This window comes from Balearica regulorum, chromosome 2, assembly GCF_011004875.1.
Source record: "Balearica regulorum gibbericeps isolate bBalReg1 chromosome 2, bBalReg1.pri, whole genome shotgun sequence".
NCBI lineage: Eukaryota > Metazoa > Chordata > Aves > Gruiformes > Gruidae > Balearica > Balearica regulorum.
In genome coordinates, this window is record NC_046185.1 from 71,865,894 (window position 1) to 71,884,217 (window position 18,324).

Genomic DNA, 18,324 nt, shown 5'->3' on the forward strand with positions numbered 1-18,324 from the left:
ACCTTTAATACCTGTTTGTAGTAGCAGCAGCCCCTTTGCCAGAAGAAGCCATCAGAGGGAGGTGCTGTTGGGTTTGCCAAACAAGGCATTACACATCATCATGTCATTGGGAAGAAGTGATGGCTGGGAAGTACTTCTGTAGGGCCTCAACAGTCAGGATAACCGATTTTTGCTGTCATTCACTGCTCATTGCATGTACCAGTTCTCATGCGGGTGTTTAATTATTGCTGTGGTGGCATGTTCAACCCAAGGCTCTAGCTCACAGAAGCTCACAGTGATTTGAGTATTTCTGTATCAAAATGAGTTTTAAGGAAGAAGGGAGAAAAAAAGGGTTACTTTTTGGTTTTCTGTTGTTTTGAACTTAGTATGTCTTTCTCCTAGTGTTTTTGGAAACCCATAAAATAATTTAAAAGGCCTTCTATATATCACATTTCGTTTGATATATTTTGCAGGGAATCTTCAGAGTCACTAATTTGTCCTAGATTTTATATGAATCCAATTAATTCAGGTCACAGAGCAAGAAACAGGACTAGAAAAGTCAGTTTCAAACATTATCTTGGCATGTTGTTGTAAGCCTGTGGCTGTTTTATGGGAAGAACAGGAAAAAAAGTAGAGCAGGAGAATGCTACTAGAATGTTTAGCTAATTGCTGCTATTATAAATGATTATTATTAAGCTTCCTTAAACATTGCTTTTTACCATTGTGTTTTCAGCTCCAGTGGAAATTCTGAATGCCTCTTTCCTACACAAAAGTGAACGTTTCTGTGAAAATTTCAGCAAAACCAACGAAGGCATTTTCCAGTAATAGAAAAAAGGGGAATATGTTTTCTTTCAACTCTTCTTTCATTTGATCAATTGCATCAGAAAGAAAGAAAAAAAAAAAAAGAGACTAAAAGATGGTAGTATCTTCACTAGGGAGGCGTGAAAACTAGTTTCGGTTTGGGGGAGCTACAGTTGTTTGAAGACTCGCATAAATATGAATCACTTGTGATTTATATTTCATCCAAAGACGACGAGACGGTAGGCTGCAGTATGTTATTTGCATGTAGCTGAGGTATCTCTGATTCATGCCCACAAGTAAGGCTTCAGCTGGTCTGGAATGCAACCTGTTAAAGGTGTCTGTGGACATAACAACACTGACTGCACTTGATATTTAATCATGCCCTAGTGATCAAAAAATAAAGCTGTGTCTTACAGGTAAGCCAAATGGATGTAGGTGGGTGCTGACTGATCCCTTTACTGCGGTCTCAGCACAGGAGCTGGCAAATGATGAAATTTGATGGCATGTATTTTTTTTTTTCTAGAGCTCTGAAAGATACATTTCACAGGGTTGGATGTGGCTTCTTAATAAATGTGAAATCCTTGCTTTCTTTAGCATTTACATAGACCTCAATACCAGCAAGCTGTAAATATATGCTGCAAGTAGGGGCTCACGTACACAGAAGAGTGCCAGTGCTTACTCCAATAACCCCAGCCGCCTAAATAGCTTTTGTGGAGTCAGTATGGCCCCTGCTGAGGAGTACAGCAAGCGAAGAGGGTATATGGTACTGACTGTACACTGTTTTAATGTTCTGTCTGCTTTGCTGTAGGTAATAATGCAATGAGAGCAAATAATGCAAGCCAATAGCACGTGAAGAAAAACAATGGGAACTTATTACGGATAAATGTAATTGCACATTTCATGCTTTGCTTTTTGTAATCAGTCCGTCAAGTCAAACACTAAAATACATTAATTAAACACCAGTTTCCCACAGAACTCAGTAACTTGTTAGCGGCCCTTAAAATACTGATACCATTATCCAGGTTTCTTGCAAGTCCATGCGGATCAGCATTTGGCAGTCAGGTCAAGCTGTGATTACTCGAATTGATGAACTCTTGAGGACTGGCAGTGGGAAGCAGAATGTGCCCCATGGCTGCGGGCTGACTGCTGTGTTACTTCACCCAGCCTGTAGCAATTAAGTCAAATCATGCTGAGGAACAGGGTCTGCATGGTAGCTATTCAGGCTTTTGGCATCTATGTCCTTGTCCATCAAGCACTATGCTTTTGTGGTCTTTTGAAGAGCTCCTTGGCCCTAAGCAAGGGAAACAAAATATTACTTTGTCTAGCAGAGCAGGAGTGTTTCAGTGAGAGGCACGTTGTTATTCAGAAAACATACTCCGGTTTTGATAGCTTTTGTCTAAGTCAATGCCAAACAGAAACCAAAGGTACAGAGAACAATATTCACTAAATGTTTAATCTAGAAAATATCTAGTAAAAGCAAATCTCAAGCCATGTTTGCAGATTTTTTTTATTATTTTGTTTTTGCTTTTAATGTACTTCATTAATGGTTTTGCAGAACCAGGATGTGTGGACATACTATGCCCTGTATCATCATGAGATTTCAGGCACTTTTATAATGTTTTTACATATTACATAGTTTTGACATTTAATTTAGGAGCATCTCTGGGGGGAGCTAAGTTCTTATGCAGTCAATGGAAAGAGAAAGCTGCCTCTAAAGAACTTCTTAGATGACTAAAATAACCTGCGGTACCTAATGTGATACTACACGTTAAAACCTCACTCTGTCCAAATGGTATCACACTTGTCTACAACCTCTGTAGAGCCCTCTCCTCTGTATTTTGTCACTTGGTTGTTCCAGTTTTCTCTTGCTTTTCTTTTGGTGTATGAAAATCTGTCATATCTATCTTTTGACAGATAATGCTTTATTTTGCCTTCAGCTTGTTTCCATATAATCTATTTCATACTGGTTTTGTTAATACTGCTGTACTTAAGATATATACTGTCTCCCTGGGGCATTGGCTGTATCTACTTTCCAAGTAATATTGTGTATATAATCCCACTGAATTGCAATTATATCCACCAATCAAAATTCATGACTCTGTACAGTTGCTGCCTTGTAACTACACATTTCATTCTTCATTATGAAACTTGTGGCAATGTAACTGGCAGCCTGTAATCAGCTGGAGTGCAGGAATTTTCAAGTGCTGGGGCTGTGAGAAAATCTGTGAAGTCACGGCGCAGGTTGGCTTGTTTTGGCGACCGTGGTAGAATCATAGGATGGCAAAAGGTTAAGGAGGTGGATGTAGAGCAGCCACATGCAATGTAGGTAAATTGGTTATTTTTGGAAGTGATACTCAGTCAAAGTGCAGAAATGTGTAGCACCAAGAAGCAGGTATTTTGGGTCCAAAAAATTAATCCAGGTGGTTTCTTGTTGCCTTGTGTATTCTGCAGGCAGTCAGTCTATGCATAGTCCAGTGTTCTCACTTGGTCTTACACTTTAATTTTAAAAAGTTTCAAATTAAATTATCTTTATTTTTTCTCATTTAAAAGATAGAAATGTTCAGTTAAACCGAATGGTCCCCTGGTGTTTCTGAGGCTGCACATGCATGCCTGAAGGTTTACAAAGAGCCAAGGCAGGCACCCAGCGATGGCAGATGTCAAGAGGTGAACTGTAGCACAGGAGTGCAGAGAGCTGGGCTGGGGCTTTCTTCAGCAGGACAGACTGGCCTGTGTTGGTTCCCAAAGAGTTCCCCATACAAAATTAATCTGCAAGAATATTAGCCTGTGAATATTACAGCTTATGAACTGATACTCTTACTGAGTAACTTTCCATAACTAATGCCGAAATATTGAGTGGTTTTCAATTCTCCCATAAAAACCCCCTACTTCTGAAATGTGATTTTATCAAATAGTTGGTATATTATTAGATCAATGAAGTCAGTTACGCATTCCAAACATAATAGTATGTAAATCAAACTAAAAGTTAATTTTACATTTTCCCTGAGCAGTGAAACCACGTCCTGATAGATATTGCATTTTAATTTTCTTTTGATTGATCATATTATATTTTCCTTCTCCTGTTACTTCTCATAAACAGTGTAATTTCATAGTGCTGACAGCCTGTGTACTAAATACCACAGTGAAACAGGGGCAACTATATTATTCTGTATATACTGACAAATCTCTTTGGTTAATGTACATTCAATAAAGTTAAAATAGGAAATGTTATTAAACTAGGGGAAGAGCACAATGAAAGTTATTAATGTTCTGTTCTTCGCTGGTATTATGCATGTGCCACATTTTTTCTTTTTTCCTTTGAAAATATAGTTTTATTGAAATAAGACAGGAAGGAAAAAACTACAGCATAAAAGTGCAATAGCAATAAAGATGTTTGTTTCAGCACAGCCTCAAATGATGAGAGAGCCTATTTCTTCTTTTGGGCAGTGGCAAGAGAGAATTAAATGCTGTTCTCTGTTTTCAATTAAACAGCAGCATTAAAGATAAAAAGTTTAAGAATTAATCATTTTTCCTTCCTCAGCCAAATGCCCTCCCACAGTTTCAAAATAATATACCCAGAGGAGGAATTTAAAAAATGACCGGCTGGGTTTTTTTACCTCCATTTCACAGAACCGCAATATTGTACTTCGTAATTAGCTCTGTAACAAATCGAATTCGATAAACCACTTCGGGGGCCTTTACCTAGAGACCTTTTTCTCCACATCGCCTCCCAGGAGCGCCGCCCAGGGTTGGAAGGGCCCGTCCCCGTGTGGGAGGACGGTGTGTGATCCAGGGGCCACTTTCCCTGTGTTCCCTCATGCGGTACGGCTGCGTTACCGCCTCCGTGCTCTCAACCGCCTCGGGGCCGGCAGGATCCGGAAATGGCCGTAGTCTGCCTCCAGAGGAGAGCCGCTCAGGGCGCGCCCGTGCTACCTCTGAGAGCTAATGAGCCAAATGGCGTCTCGGTGAGAGTAGGCTTCCACCAGACAGTGGTAGCCGGGGGAAGGATTGCCGTCCCGGAGGTGACCAGCGGTCACCTCCGGGACGGCAATCCTTCCCCCGGCTGTAACCTCTCCTCTCAGAAGCTGGGACAGGCGGACCCCCGTATGCATTTTGACCTTTGTACGTGCTGCTTCATAGTGTTTGGGAGAAACTTTGTAGGATTTTAAAAAAATAAATATCTAAATACCTAAGGAGTCTGTACATCTAATAAATCGATCCAAGTTTTTTCCATGCTCCGCCCCTCAAAGCACCTCAAAACACTTGATTAACTTCGATCAACATCATTGAAAATTCTGCTTTTGCTAGATGCTCTAAGTGGGGAAATCTTAAGGCAGAGGAGGGCTTTTCTCTTTTGAAAATAAGGGATGGGTGACTGGATTGGTTTAATCGTATGCACTGCCTCACATCTTTACCCACTGAATCACAGCTACAGCAACATAATATATAATTATATACATTTCCAAGTGTCAAGGCTTCTTGTTTAAAGCTTAACTTAGTTTTAAATCCCTGTGGAAAGGGAAGGCCTTTAAAATACTTAATAAATTCTAATCTTAATCATATTCATCATTATTAAAATTTGAAATAGGTTGAAATACTTAAGGTAAGTGAAATGAAAAAACTAATAAAGGACATGAAACACACGGGAGAAATGGAAGAATAATTGCTGAAGATTAAGAAATCTAAAATGGCCAAACATGAAAAAAGCCTTCATTTCCAATAAGCTTTTATTTAAAAGTTTTGCAGTAGCTTGATAATATAAAAGGAGATTTTAAAAATTAATTGAATGTTAAGTGCAGCAAAGTGGCAAGAAATATTTTAATACATTAAAACTTAAACTAGTCCTGTCTTTGGTCTTCAAATGTGATTTAGGCCTTGTCAGTTCTTGAGAGAGTTGCTTCATCTGTCAGCAAGGAGGCAACACTCCTATTGTTGTTGTTATTAATAATAATTATTCTCATTGCGGTAATAGTAGTTTTCATAATAAATAGTGCTTAGGAGTAACAAGGTACTGTGGCTGAAGACACCAACTTGCTCAGTCTTGTACAGACAGAACAAAAAGATACTTCTTTTCCAAAGAATGTGTAATCTAAACATGAAAGGAAGGACCTTATAAAATATTTGGCTTTTAATTAAAAATTATAAAGATGCAATCAAAATTTTGGACTTCTATTGTATCCTCTTTTTTTTTTTTTTTTTTCTGCTAGTGAATTAAAGATGCCTTGCTGTGAATATTCCCTGACTATTGGAACATATTTGAGAAGCATTTTTTGAGAGCTGTAGAGACCTCTAAGTCAGGCAGAGAATTATCATACTCCAGGAAATTTAGGGAAATTGACTTTTTGTGTGGTGCACTGTGCTAGGGGTGTTTGAATGATGCACTTCACAATGTAGGCTGTGGGAGAAAATGGAATTAAATATTTTAAAAATTGAATCTACTAATTTTATTTTTATTTTAGGGATTACTTACCTTGACCATGCCGGTTCAGCACTTTTCCCAGAGAGTCTACTTAAAGCTTTTACTGATGACCTCAGAAACAACGTTTATGGTAAGTGCAAAACAGCAGTCCCATTAGTCTTCTCAAGTTTCCATCTAAATAGATCAAGACTATGCCTCTTGAGTTGTTGGAAGAGTATTTCTGCAGGGCTTTTAACCTATAGAGTAGTTGGAAGACCAGTGATTTTACAAAGGAGTCATAGTCCCTTTGTGTCACCCCTAGCTTTGTTCTTTGGTGGCCAAGGACGTGTCTATCTGGGATCAAAGGGAGCATGACTGTTGCTCAGGGGTTAGGGCACCATGCTGATCAATGTTTGTTCAGTCTTTTTTTTTTTTTCCCCACACACAAAACGCAAAAATAATTTCTTATGCAAGGACCAGAATCCAGAACGACCTTCCTTCTCGGTGAGAGTTATTGCAGGGAGCTGTGGCTCGGTATAAGCATTTATTTAGAAGAAAGCTTAGCTCAAAAATCCCAAGTGAATTTAGGCAGGGAATAGGTGCTAGATGTCTCCCAGATTATTAGATTTTGGTGCATACTCATAAAAAAGGATGTGTATCACCAAAACGATCTTGCATATAAGAAAGTGAGTAAAAATATTTACAGAATTGTGCAATATCTGGGTGGAGATTTAGCTATTGCAGCCATAGATGTGGGCACTGCAGCAGCACCTACAAGTACTTCACCCCCAGATCCTCTACTTAAACCTTGCATTTCTTTCAACCCACACGCTGAATGCACTTTTATACAAAGGCAGCAGCATCTATAGTTTAGAAAGTATTGTTACTGTATGAGACAATTTATGTTGGAATGATTCATGCTCAACTGGAAAAAAATGTACTGTACAGTATTATCTATATATGCTGTGAGTAGTCCCACTGAAGTAATCAAAATTTCTTATTGTGTGTTACTATCTGTGGGCTATGTGTTCTTTTTACTAGTTTTGTGTCTGTCTTATGCTCCCTGATACATAGAGCAAAGCGATTCCTCACTTGGGAACGAGGTACCACTGCTTTAAAAGAAAACTGTGTTCACTCAAGCACCAGCACCGGCACACTTGTGCTTATCACCTGGGCAAGCCACTTGAGAGTTCTAGGTAGTTTCCATTTTCAGTGTGCTATTGTACGTCTCATTTCCCCCTCCTTTGTTTCCTGAATGCTGGTGATGCCAGGATCAGAGCCTGGATTTAAGTTCAACTACAAAGTAGATGTTGTTCTTGATAGAGATAGGGTTTTTTGCTGTTATAACAAGATACATTGATTTGAATACATTCAAAATCTCCTATTCAAGTGCATGTCTGTAATATTAAAATTAATGTTCTGTCACTACAGCCATTGTAAAGTGAAATGTATGCACTCTGATCTTAGTTATTTCAAACAACATTGGGCTCAGCCTTTATAATAAGTACCATCTGTGATGGAAAAATATTAAATTTGTGAATCAATTGAGTGCTTGTGAATAGAAATAGTAGTGCTGCCAGTTTGGACCAGATTTGCATAGTACCTATATTGCTATGGAAGAACAAATTGTATCTTTTTTAATACTGCTTTCATATAAAATGATAACGAGAGCTCCAGTATGGTCAAATCTCTTTTTTTTTCAGTTACATCTCTTGATACTCTGAGAACAGTAACTGTTGTATAAAAAGAGTTCCTTTAACAGACACAGATGTGAGTGAAGGGGGAGTTTGACTTGCAGCTTTTTTTTATTTTTTTGGTGATAATCCACAGGCCCAAAGAACTGCAGTTTAACTGTTGCATGTGCAAATGAGGGAATGTAAGTAAGAGAGAGTCTCACTTCTAAATTGAGAATATTTGAATTGGAAATTACAGAAATGCAACATCAGACATGAAAAGTCTAGGTATTAGTTTTGGGTTTGAGCTCTAAATTTATTTTTCTTTTCAACGCCTTCACTCAATAACTTTCAGCAGGGTGATTCTGAAATTCTAAAAAGAGAGTAGCTATTATTGCAGCCTACTGCAAAAACTGTATTAATACAGTAGTATTTTTGTTGTTCTCTTTCCAAACTGTTTAGGCATGTTCTTTAAGCATTTCCTGATAGGAAAGTGTGCTGTGGCTGTGTGGATATTGCTTCTTAGCTAGTGTGCAAATGTATTTATGAATGTGCATTCTATCTGTAGTTTTTCCTAGTACATTTGTGCATGTGCAGTTCCATTTTCTTTTTAAGGGATCTGCCTAAATGTTATAAGAGATCCAGCTGAAGTTTCAAGGTCTGTCATAATTGCTTTCTTCTGTTATATGTCCCTTCTCTTGACTAACTGCTCAAAGGAGCTTCAGGGCATTGCTGTGAAGTATACATTAAATCTTTCTTTGTCATCTTTTCAGGCTGGCTTGGTGTAATACTTTGATAAAAGAAAAAATTAATAGCAATATTGTGATTAATGATTAACTTCTATATCTCTGTTGTCTCCTAGGCAACCCTCATAGTCAGAATATCAGCAGCAAGCTGACATATGACACAATCGAGCATGTCCGATACAGGTAGAATAATCTTTCTTTCAGTTGTTGTGTGATGCACTTCATAGCTTTCATTTTGATTAGGCCTGTGCTGTTTTCATTACTCTGATGTGATATCATTTTCTGAGGGTCATCTGTCACAACTAAAGAAGACACCTCACTTCCAAAACACAAGGTGCTTGGACAGTCAAGTGTTGGACAAAGTCCATTCTTTTTCTCCCAGATGCCCCAGTTCTCAAAGTCGTGTAGTTAAATTAGTGCTGTAATATAAGTCCACAGTTTTAATTAAGATATAGAAGATGGAATCTCAAAAGCGATTATTAGTAAGATGGTATGGGAAGATAGTAAGGTGGAACTAAGTGCAAGGACATGGTTGAAATTCAGATGAAATTAAATAGGGCATAAATGGCTTGTAAGCATTTATAAAAACCTTATGGGAATGTGTACATTGTTTTACAGCAGGTACTTCTGTTGGAGTAATAAAATACCTTTTCAAGTAGTTTTAGTGTAGTTTTTAAGAGCAAAAAGAAAAAGTTAAAATTGAGTGTTGGGGCTTCTGGGTACATGCCAGAAAGTGAACTGAATCACTAAATAAGGTATCCCCCTGAAAGGTCAGGATAGCATGTGCTGGAAGTACACTTCTTGCCATTAGTTTACACCATGAAGAAGTACACAACTTACTTAGGTACTTGGTTATTGGTTTTAAGGGTTTGTTTTAGGTAACTCTTGCTATTTTATAAAATACATCTTTATTGAAGAATATGTATGCTTTGAGTTTATTTGCCTGCTTTTAATGGCAGTCTTTGTGCAAGGAAAGAAGTGTCACGGATTCCTCTTTGATTTATCATCTTCATTAAAAGCAAAGATTTCTTCAAAACACATTACAGAATTCAGATAAATAGCAATGGAACTAGCATTATAATGTTCATGGTTGTAATAAAGAAAATCTGCCTTACACCCTTCTGCTGCTTTTTCTCTGGCTGCACTTTTATAAGGGTGTAAAAAACCCCTCCCCACCTCCCCCAACTTTTTGGAGAAAGTGTTTATTCTTGCTTTTTCTGCAACCCTCTCTTATGCTATGCAAGATGACAACCTATTAATGTAGGGCCAAATGAAATGAAAGCTACTGTCTATGAGGAATAGCTGTTTTCCAAAGCAGACACTTATAGCCAGGTACAGCAATACCTACAGCCCTGCAGCCTCCTGAGCATACCCATGGGCTCACATGCAGCATTATCGTTCTGATTTCCATTTACTCTCAATGATATTTCAATGTTATCATTTAATTGTTCTTCTTATGAAGGCACAGTAGAAAGCGTAGCTGTTTCTAGAATAATTACTGTTGTATTCTGTGTTCTTCATTGTTAGGGAGTAAGGAAATAGACTTCCATCCTGTAACTTCTATAGATTACTTTAAAAGACCTGACATCTTCAGCTTGTTTTATTTTGGATCCTGCTTTAAAAAAGCATGAGACTTTCACAAGAGCAGGAGGGGAGATGACAAGAATCACACCAGTGTTTGTATTGGGGTTTTTTTTGTTGTTTTGGTTTTGTTTTGTTTTTTTTTAAAAAAAGTCATCTGCATCCAAATGATCATTTTCAGTATTGCACCTAATAGAATTTGTCATCTATCCCTATAGAAATTCAGCCATTATTCCCCAATAAAAATTTAAAAGGCACAGTCATCAAAAAGATGTAGTCATAAAAATTCAGGAAGAAAATGCCCCAAAAACACTGTCAGTAAGTCAGCTATCTAAAAGGCAATAAAAGTATATTAAAAATCTATACTTCCATGCCATTGCAGCTAATCTAAAGAAGCAATATGACAAGACAGGGAGACAGGCAGCTCTGTCCTGCATCACAGTGCATGACTGGATTTCCTCAGCGAAAGAATAATTCACTGGTTAGTTTGAGAAATCTTAAAATGAATTGCTTGCTTATAATTCTGCTTTTGGCACATGGCTGCAGCCAGAAGTATGGCTTCTTTTCAGTGTTTGACTCCAAGACAATATGATAATTTTTAAATGTTTTTTTAATTTGATTTTCTGAAGAGATGATACAAACATCTAGTTAAAAATAAACACAAAGCTTAATTTCTGATTTATATTTGTTGATATTGATGATAGCAACATCAGAATAGACTTTCCTAATCTAGGAGTCCACACTGTTCCACACTGCAAAGCGGTACGATTTGGTTTTGCCTTCATATTTGCTTGGCAGACAGAAACCACTCTTAGAACATGTATTTGCAGGAAAATAACATAAATAATTAAATATTTGTGTCAGTGGATGTTTTCTATGACTTGCAAAATGACAATAATCAAAACAGCTTACCTCTTGACCAACTCAGGTACAATAAGAGTAAAAATAACTATTTTGTTCTTAAAAACATTGCTTCTCTTTACTTCAAATGAACTGCTGAGAGATTTTTAACATTGTCTGTATCTCTACATTAACCATGAGTGACGCTGAGAAGAGGAAGCAAGAACTGTAATAAACCTTACCTAAACATATTAAATGTATGCATCAAAAGATTATAGATCCTTTTTATGACTTTGCTTACGGATGTATGGAAATGCCATTGCTCCATTTCCATACAGCTAAAGAGCATTAGTGCGATATCTCCTTACGATGCTGCAGAGATAATGCAACTCAGAAATTCATTACACTGAGTATTAAATAACCCTTTTCCCATATGCAAGCATTTTAAAATACTTGCTTTCTGAATATTTGAAAACATTGTCCTTGTAGATCTTACACTTGCAATATCAAATAGTGCAGCAGTGCCTTCTAACCAGAGCCAGACTGAAGTTTTAGTGTTGTTTTATGTTTGTGGTGTGTTTAAGATATACAACAGGATGCCTTTTTCATTTAAACACAGTGTTGTTGAATTTAATAGAGTTTTGATGTTCATCCTTGAACTTTCAGGTACTATGAAATGTTAAACTTAAGCATACTTTGGGACTTCAAATATATATTAAAAAAAAAAAAAAAGCAAGACATTTCAGCTAAGATTTCAGCACCAGGCACCTCCTAGACTGTGGCAGTATGTGTATATTATAGAATTTTCTCACTGAAGCGAAAAGGATTTGGCATTGAGCTAAATGGGATCAAGTTTAAATATAGAAGCAAAACGTGTATTTCTGTAAAGGCCTCTGTCAAAATATGCCATCTAAGTGAACTATAAGAGGAGAATAATCTCTGTGGCCTGTGCATATGAACAAAAAAAGGTGCAGCAGGCATGCACAAAATGAATGTAAATGGCTTAGTATTTTAAAAAAAAAAATTGCTTCTGTGGTAAAACACACAGGTGGTACCAGATTTTGCTAAGGAAGTGTTCTCATAGATGCTGTTTATGACTTCATTGATGTTGTATTTGTAGAGATCATTTCACGATAGCAAGGTAAAGCTTTACATTCCTTCTCTAAGCATTGTACCTTGCTTATAAAATAAGTTTCCATTCCATGACTTTTTCTTTGAAATTATCACGTTCTGAAATGGTGCTATGCGCAAAATAAGATTTTTTTCTTTATTCCCAGGTTTAAGCAGTTATGTGTCTGAAAACAGTAATGTTAGAACTGATACATACATGAAAATTGGTTGACCTTTCCTACACAGTAAGAAATAGTAGATACAGTATCTGCTTAGTATTGATTTGTCCTTTGCAAAGGTCATCAACGGGAGACTGTATGGATGAGTGGCATCTGAATGCTGCGTCCTGTCCTCCTTGATGGTACCTATCAACTTGAAAACCCTATTTCAAAATTAGGATGGTTCAACCCTTTTGCATGCTTGTTTTAGAACACTATTTGCAAATGCTGCTTTTCCTGATCCTGCTGCTCAGCTGCCAGGGCAAGTCTGAAATACCACCGGTGGTGAAGTCAAGCAAAAGGAAACGGTGCTCACTGGGATGACTCTGTACATGGCAAATGGGAGAAACATTAGAAGATAATTATGAATAATAGATAGCTTTTTTTTTGGAAGAGCCTGATAATAGGCAAGAGTGGTGATCTTTTTCTTCATGGTTCATGAAATGATTTTACGTAGGCGTGCAATGAAACAATCCCAGTGTGCCCACAGTGAGCTGGATGATGTCCCGACTCTGTGCTCAGTTACACGCTGAGCAACAACAGAGCAATGGCTTTGGTGCAGATGCTTCTTGTTTTCTCCTTGGCCACACTGAGCCTCTTATGCAACTGTGGAAACCTTTTTTTTTTTCCTTCTTAGTACTAAAAGGAAAAAGCTAGTGGCATGGACAGTAAACTTAAAATGATGACAAAGGACTCAGTTTTATAAACAGTTGTTTCTAGGAGTCGATCCATTACTTTTGGTGGGTCTCTCCTTGCAATCCTGTGCAAGGTAGTAAAAAGCTTCTGGACAGGGTAATAGTACTGTTACTTTTGAATGAGTCAGGACACCGGTTTAAGACTCAATGAAATCAGTTTGGTTCACTTTGAAACTTTGCTCCTGGACTTTCATCTCTGTTTTAATAAATTCATTAACCATTAACTTGACAAACTGAAGCTTTAGAAAGGAATTTGCTAATACTGTCTGTTACTCTTCTGGTAGTCAGCTTTATACCTTCAGGGTTTGTATGAAAAGATTGCAGTAAATAAAATTTGTATATTCATGGTCATGCTCTTTGAGTAATCTTTGTTGCAAAGAGAGGCAAATCTAGAATGCTTCATTTATTGTAACAAATAAATATTTCAGTAACAGAAATTAAAATCTGGAGGTCAAGTTTATGAAGACAAAGGTTGAAATGCTTCTGGGCAGTTCTGAGTTTCGTATGGGTGGTTAGAGGGTGTTTTGCAAAGAGATCTGAAAAAAGGATGGATATGACCTTTAATTTTTTCCTTCCCAATTCAGAAAAATCCCTCAGGAATCTGCTTTTATAATGGGACTGTGACAAAGAAGCAATGGAGAATGAGTTTAAAAGTGATCTTGCTGTGCCATTGCTCTCTAAATAACATTCAGAGTAGGTTGGGTGGTACAGGCTTACTTGGATTCAGGCCACCATGTTAATTCACGTTTTGTAAATACACACAGCCTTGCTGCCTCCTCAGCTGCTCTTTTGGCAGGGACCTGATGGCCTCTGTGTCCGCGGGGAAGCCTGCGACAGGGCACCTGAGCTGATGAATGAGATACTCCAACTGGAACAAAATACATTGATAAAAATAGTGAAATTTCTCCAATCCAAATTCCATTTTTCCTGTCTCTTCATCTTTTTGCCTCTTTCAGGGTTGATGTGGAAGCTTTTTTCCCTCCCTAGGCTGTACAATACTTGTAGAAGAAATGCAGTGATCCTCTCTCATCTGGGTTTGCAGTTGCTTCCCAAGAGGCAGTATAGTGAGTTGCCCCAGCTGTTTAGTGAGTAGTAACATCATCCTGTCCAGCTGTTGGGAACCCTAGCAGTCCCTTTGCTGGCTCCAGAGGAATCTGACAACTTCATTACTGGCCCAGATGATTATTTGTATTTTAAATAAGGCTTTTGGAAGACTAGATATTTAGCACAAAAGTCATTTCTGCCAACCCCTGTGTGCACCTGTTGTGCTTGACAGCTTTGTCTTGACTTCAGTACACTTCTGTTTCTCAGCATAAGTTATGTAGCATTGAAGAGGAGCTCCATTTGCTTCAAGTCAAGAAATTGTGAATGCCATCTTGAGTTACGTATGTTGTCCAAAATTCAGCTGATATTTTTTCTCATGTCTAATTTTTTTGAAGGCTACAGACACTTTCTGTTTTGCTCCACCATCTGAAACTTACTCAATGATACTCTAATGAGAAGTGCACAACCGATGAAAGTTTAACCTATGCTGTTTATATCTTATGTTATATTTAACATCACAACCCTGGGAAAGACTAATTCATCTGTGTTTTTAGAAGCATGGACGTAATTTATTACTGCACTTTTTTAAGTAGTCTCTAATAATCTTTCTGTGAAGTTAGCAAATCCGGTACTGAGCTCCATTTTGAATCTTACTCATTTCACTTGTAAAGCAATCTGAATACTTCATCTGTTGTTATAACTAAGCAGTTGAAGAGACACTACAGTATTCCCAAGGGCTTCCCTGGTGGCATCTATGTCTCAACAAATCTGAAACTCCTGGTGTCACTTCTGCTGAAAGGCAGAACTTTTCGCACTCATCCTTATATTTGCTACCTGAGCCCCACCTTGCTACAGTTTTAACCAACAGGCTTGAGTCCTTAAACAATCATCATTTACATTATGAGTCTTTTTTCCCATCCAAAAGCACGTCAATTCTGACCTTACTTACTGTTCTGTTTCCTCAACTCTTTGGTACTGTTTTTGTTGCACACACTTCATGATCCTGTCATGATTTTTAGCAGTTTAAACACTGATATCCACTGAAATGGTTTTATTATAAAGTCCAAGTAAGTGAATAACTGTTAGTGTTGCTTATATTTTTTTATCATTATGAACAGGGGCTAGCTAGTTCATGGTGTATTATTTACATTTTGAATATGTGTGTGTATATATATATATATTTCTAAACTACTGGTGAACTTCTAACCTGAATATAGTGATATATCCAGCAACTTCCATTAATTTTTCTCCAGAAGCAGATATGATCTGCAAGTAGTGGTAACTTTGGGGACAGGTGACTGCAGTGTTTGAGTGATATCATTACAAATTTTTTTCTCTCAGTTGTGATGTAGCCTGACAATTATCTTCTGTCCCTGTTACATCAAGTATAACTGCGGCTGCCTTCTCATCTCTAATAATGCCATTGGCTTTTATGCGTTGTTCCAAACTATCTGTAGCTCATGCAGTCTTCTTACAGACAGCAAACACATTTTCTGTGCCGACAATTGCACATGCCTTTAGCTCCCTCTTTCTCTAATGAGCAGGTTATTTACAGCACCCATGCTGGATGCTGTAGTCCTAATGCTGGTTTTTTTTCTTCTATTTTGCTGCCCTCTGCAACATGCTGTCTTGCTGAAATTCTCAGTTAATATCCCACGTCTGCTAGTAGTTGTAGTAGTTGTTGCCTTTTTTTTCTGTCCTCAGCACTGAGAAGCCACTTGGCCACAGGCAGATGCCAGCTAGCTGTATTCATTAAAGATACAATGACTTGTTACTGAGGACATCGCTGACCTGCTGAAAATTTGAACCTTTCTGTGGCAAAAAGCAGGGTAGCTGCAGAGCTCCCAGGCTGCCTGGGTGATGTGTTAAACACGAGAGGGAGTGGAACAGAGAGTGCGAGAGGATGGGTGGTGACTGGCAAGGGGTAAAGACGTGGTGCAAAGCGGCCACCTTAGCCCAAGCAGGGATGAAATGAAAGTGTGTAGTGGGTCAACCCTGGCTGGGGGCCAGGTGCCCACCAGAGCCGCTCTATCACTCCCCTCCTTCTCTAGACAGGGGAGAAAAGGTATAACTGAAAAAAAACTTACGGGTCGAGATAAGGACAGGGAGAGGTCATTCTCTAATTATCATCACGAGCAAAACAGACCGAACTTAGAGAGGGAATTCATCTAATTTATTACTAAGCAAAACAGAGTAGAGGAATGAGACATAAAACCAAATCTTAAAACACCTCCCCCCACCCCTCCCATCTTCCCGGGCTCAACTTCACTCCCGGCTTCAACCTCCGCGCCCCCCCCAGCGGCACAGGGGGATGGGGAATGGGGGTTACGGTCAGTTCATCACGTGGTGTTTCTGACGCTTCTTCATCCTCAGGGGGAGGACTCCTCTCATCGTTCCCCTGCTCCAGCGTGGGGTCCGTCTCACAGGAGACAGTCCTTCACGACCTTCTCCAACATGAGTCTCCTCCACGGGGTGCAGACCTTCAGGAGCAAACTGCTCCAGCGTGGGTCCCCCACGGGGTCACAAGTCCTGTCAGCAAACCTGCTCTGGCGTGGGCTCCTCTCTCCACGGGTCTACTGGTCCTGCCAGGAGCTTGCTCCAGCGCGGGCTTCCCACGGGGTCACAGCCTCCTTCAGGTGCCTCCACCTGCTCCGGCGTGGGGTCCTCCACGGGCTGCAGGTGGAATCTCTACACCCCCTCATCCTTCCTCCATGGGCTGCAGGGGGACAGCCTGCTTCACCATGGTCTTCACCACGGGCTGCAGGGGGATCTCTGCTCTGGTGCCTGGAGCACCTCCTCCCCCTCCTTCTGCACTGACCTTGGTGTCTGCAGAGTTTCTTACATCTTCTCACTCCTCTCTCCGGCTGCAAAAGCGCTCTCTAACGGTTTTTTTCTCTTTCTTAAATATGTTATCACAGAGGTGCTGATTGGCTTGGCCTTGGCCAGCGGCGGGTCCGTCTTGGAGCCGGCTGGCATTGGCTCTGTCAGACACAGGGGAAGCTTCTAGCAGCTTCTCACAGAAGCCACCCCTGTAGACGCCCCCCGCTACCAAAACCTTGCCACACAAAACCAACACAAAGTGTGAGACCTCAGTAAGGATTTTAGGGTGCCAGGTTTCAGGAGACCCAGCTCAGAAACACATCCCAGCTGATATGATTCAAGACTATACGAATGCACACGACCTTCAGGATTTTTATGTATCATCTCCTGCTATTACATGGTGCTGTTCATCTACTGTTGATGATCTTTCCCCACTGGGAGGGCTAGAAAACTCCCTCTTCCACTGCCTCATGAGAAACCTTTTGTTTCTGCACCAAAATTTTCTGTTACCTGTAGGTTTTTGTGGTCTTTTCTACCATTTACCCCTTCTGATGCATTTATGTAGAGGAGACCTGTCCCATTCTCTTGTTTTCGTAGGTTCAATAAGGTAAGCTCCTCTAGATTCTACTTCCGAGGTGTGTTCTTCATTCCTCACCCCAATCCCATTGACCCTGACTCTAAGCTTGTTCTGGATTGCCTTCATCTTTCTGAAATGTGAGGCCAAAATAGAATGGGGTCATTGAAATACGTCCTGCAATATGGCAATCAAGGTAATTGAGACAGAATAAAAAATCCTTCAAATGGCAATGTGACCAGATCAAATGTTCTGCATACTAGGAGAAGGCAAAAAGTATTGTAAAAATAAGGAAGTGGCACGGGCGTTTCAAATGACTAGAGGAGACCTGCAGGCACAATAGATTTCCAGGTTGAAAGAATTCTTCAAGAATGTAAGAAAGGATGATGATTTTTCCTGTTTGTTTTTGTTCTGAAATTTCAGGCTGAATGTGATAATATGGTCCATAAACTGATTGATACTGATATGAATGGAGCAAAAATGAAAGAAGACTGTGAGATTTTGTACAGAGAGGCATTGTGTAGGAAACCACATTGACTTGAAGGAAAGAAAATATTTGATTAACTTGATCACTTTGAGCATCTAGTTCTTTGAAGTTAAATGCACTAGCTTTCATGGGTGGTTTTAAAATATGCAGCAAATGGATGCCTAAAATGCAGATAGACCTTTGTAGTATACGCTGGCAGTATTAATGAGTTCCTTTCTGCTTTCTTTAGCCTTTTTTTTGTTTGTCTGCCTACTTCATTGATTCAAGTTTCTCATCTGTTTTGAAGTTTCTAATACGAAGGTTGTAAGCAAAAATAGTGTCCTTGAAATTAAAGGGTACCTTTAAGAAGCAGCATGAGCCA

The 18,324-nt window shown here is 39.2% G+C and overlaps 1 protein-coding gene across 3 annotated transcripts in view; it reads left to right on the top strand.

Annotated features, from left to right (window-relative positions):
- Positions 1-18,324, top strand: part of MOCOS (molybdenum cofactor sulfurase) — a 235,268-nt gene that overhangs the window by 19,690 nt on the left and 197,254 nt on the right. For all 3 annotated transcript variants that reach the window (XM_075744682.1, XM_075744683.1, XM_075744685.1), the window contains exons 2-3: positions 6,237-6,326; positions 8,711-8,777. In XM_075744682.1, coding sequence (XP_075600797.1) covers positions 6,237-6,326; positions 8,711-8,777 — 157 coding nt within the window. The remainder of the gene's footprint in view (positions 1-6,236; positions 6,327-8,710; positions 8,778-18,324) is intronic.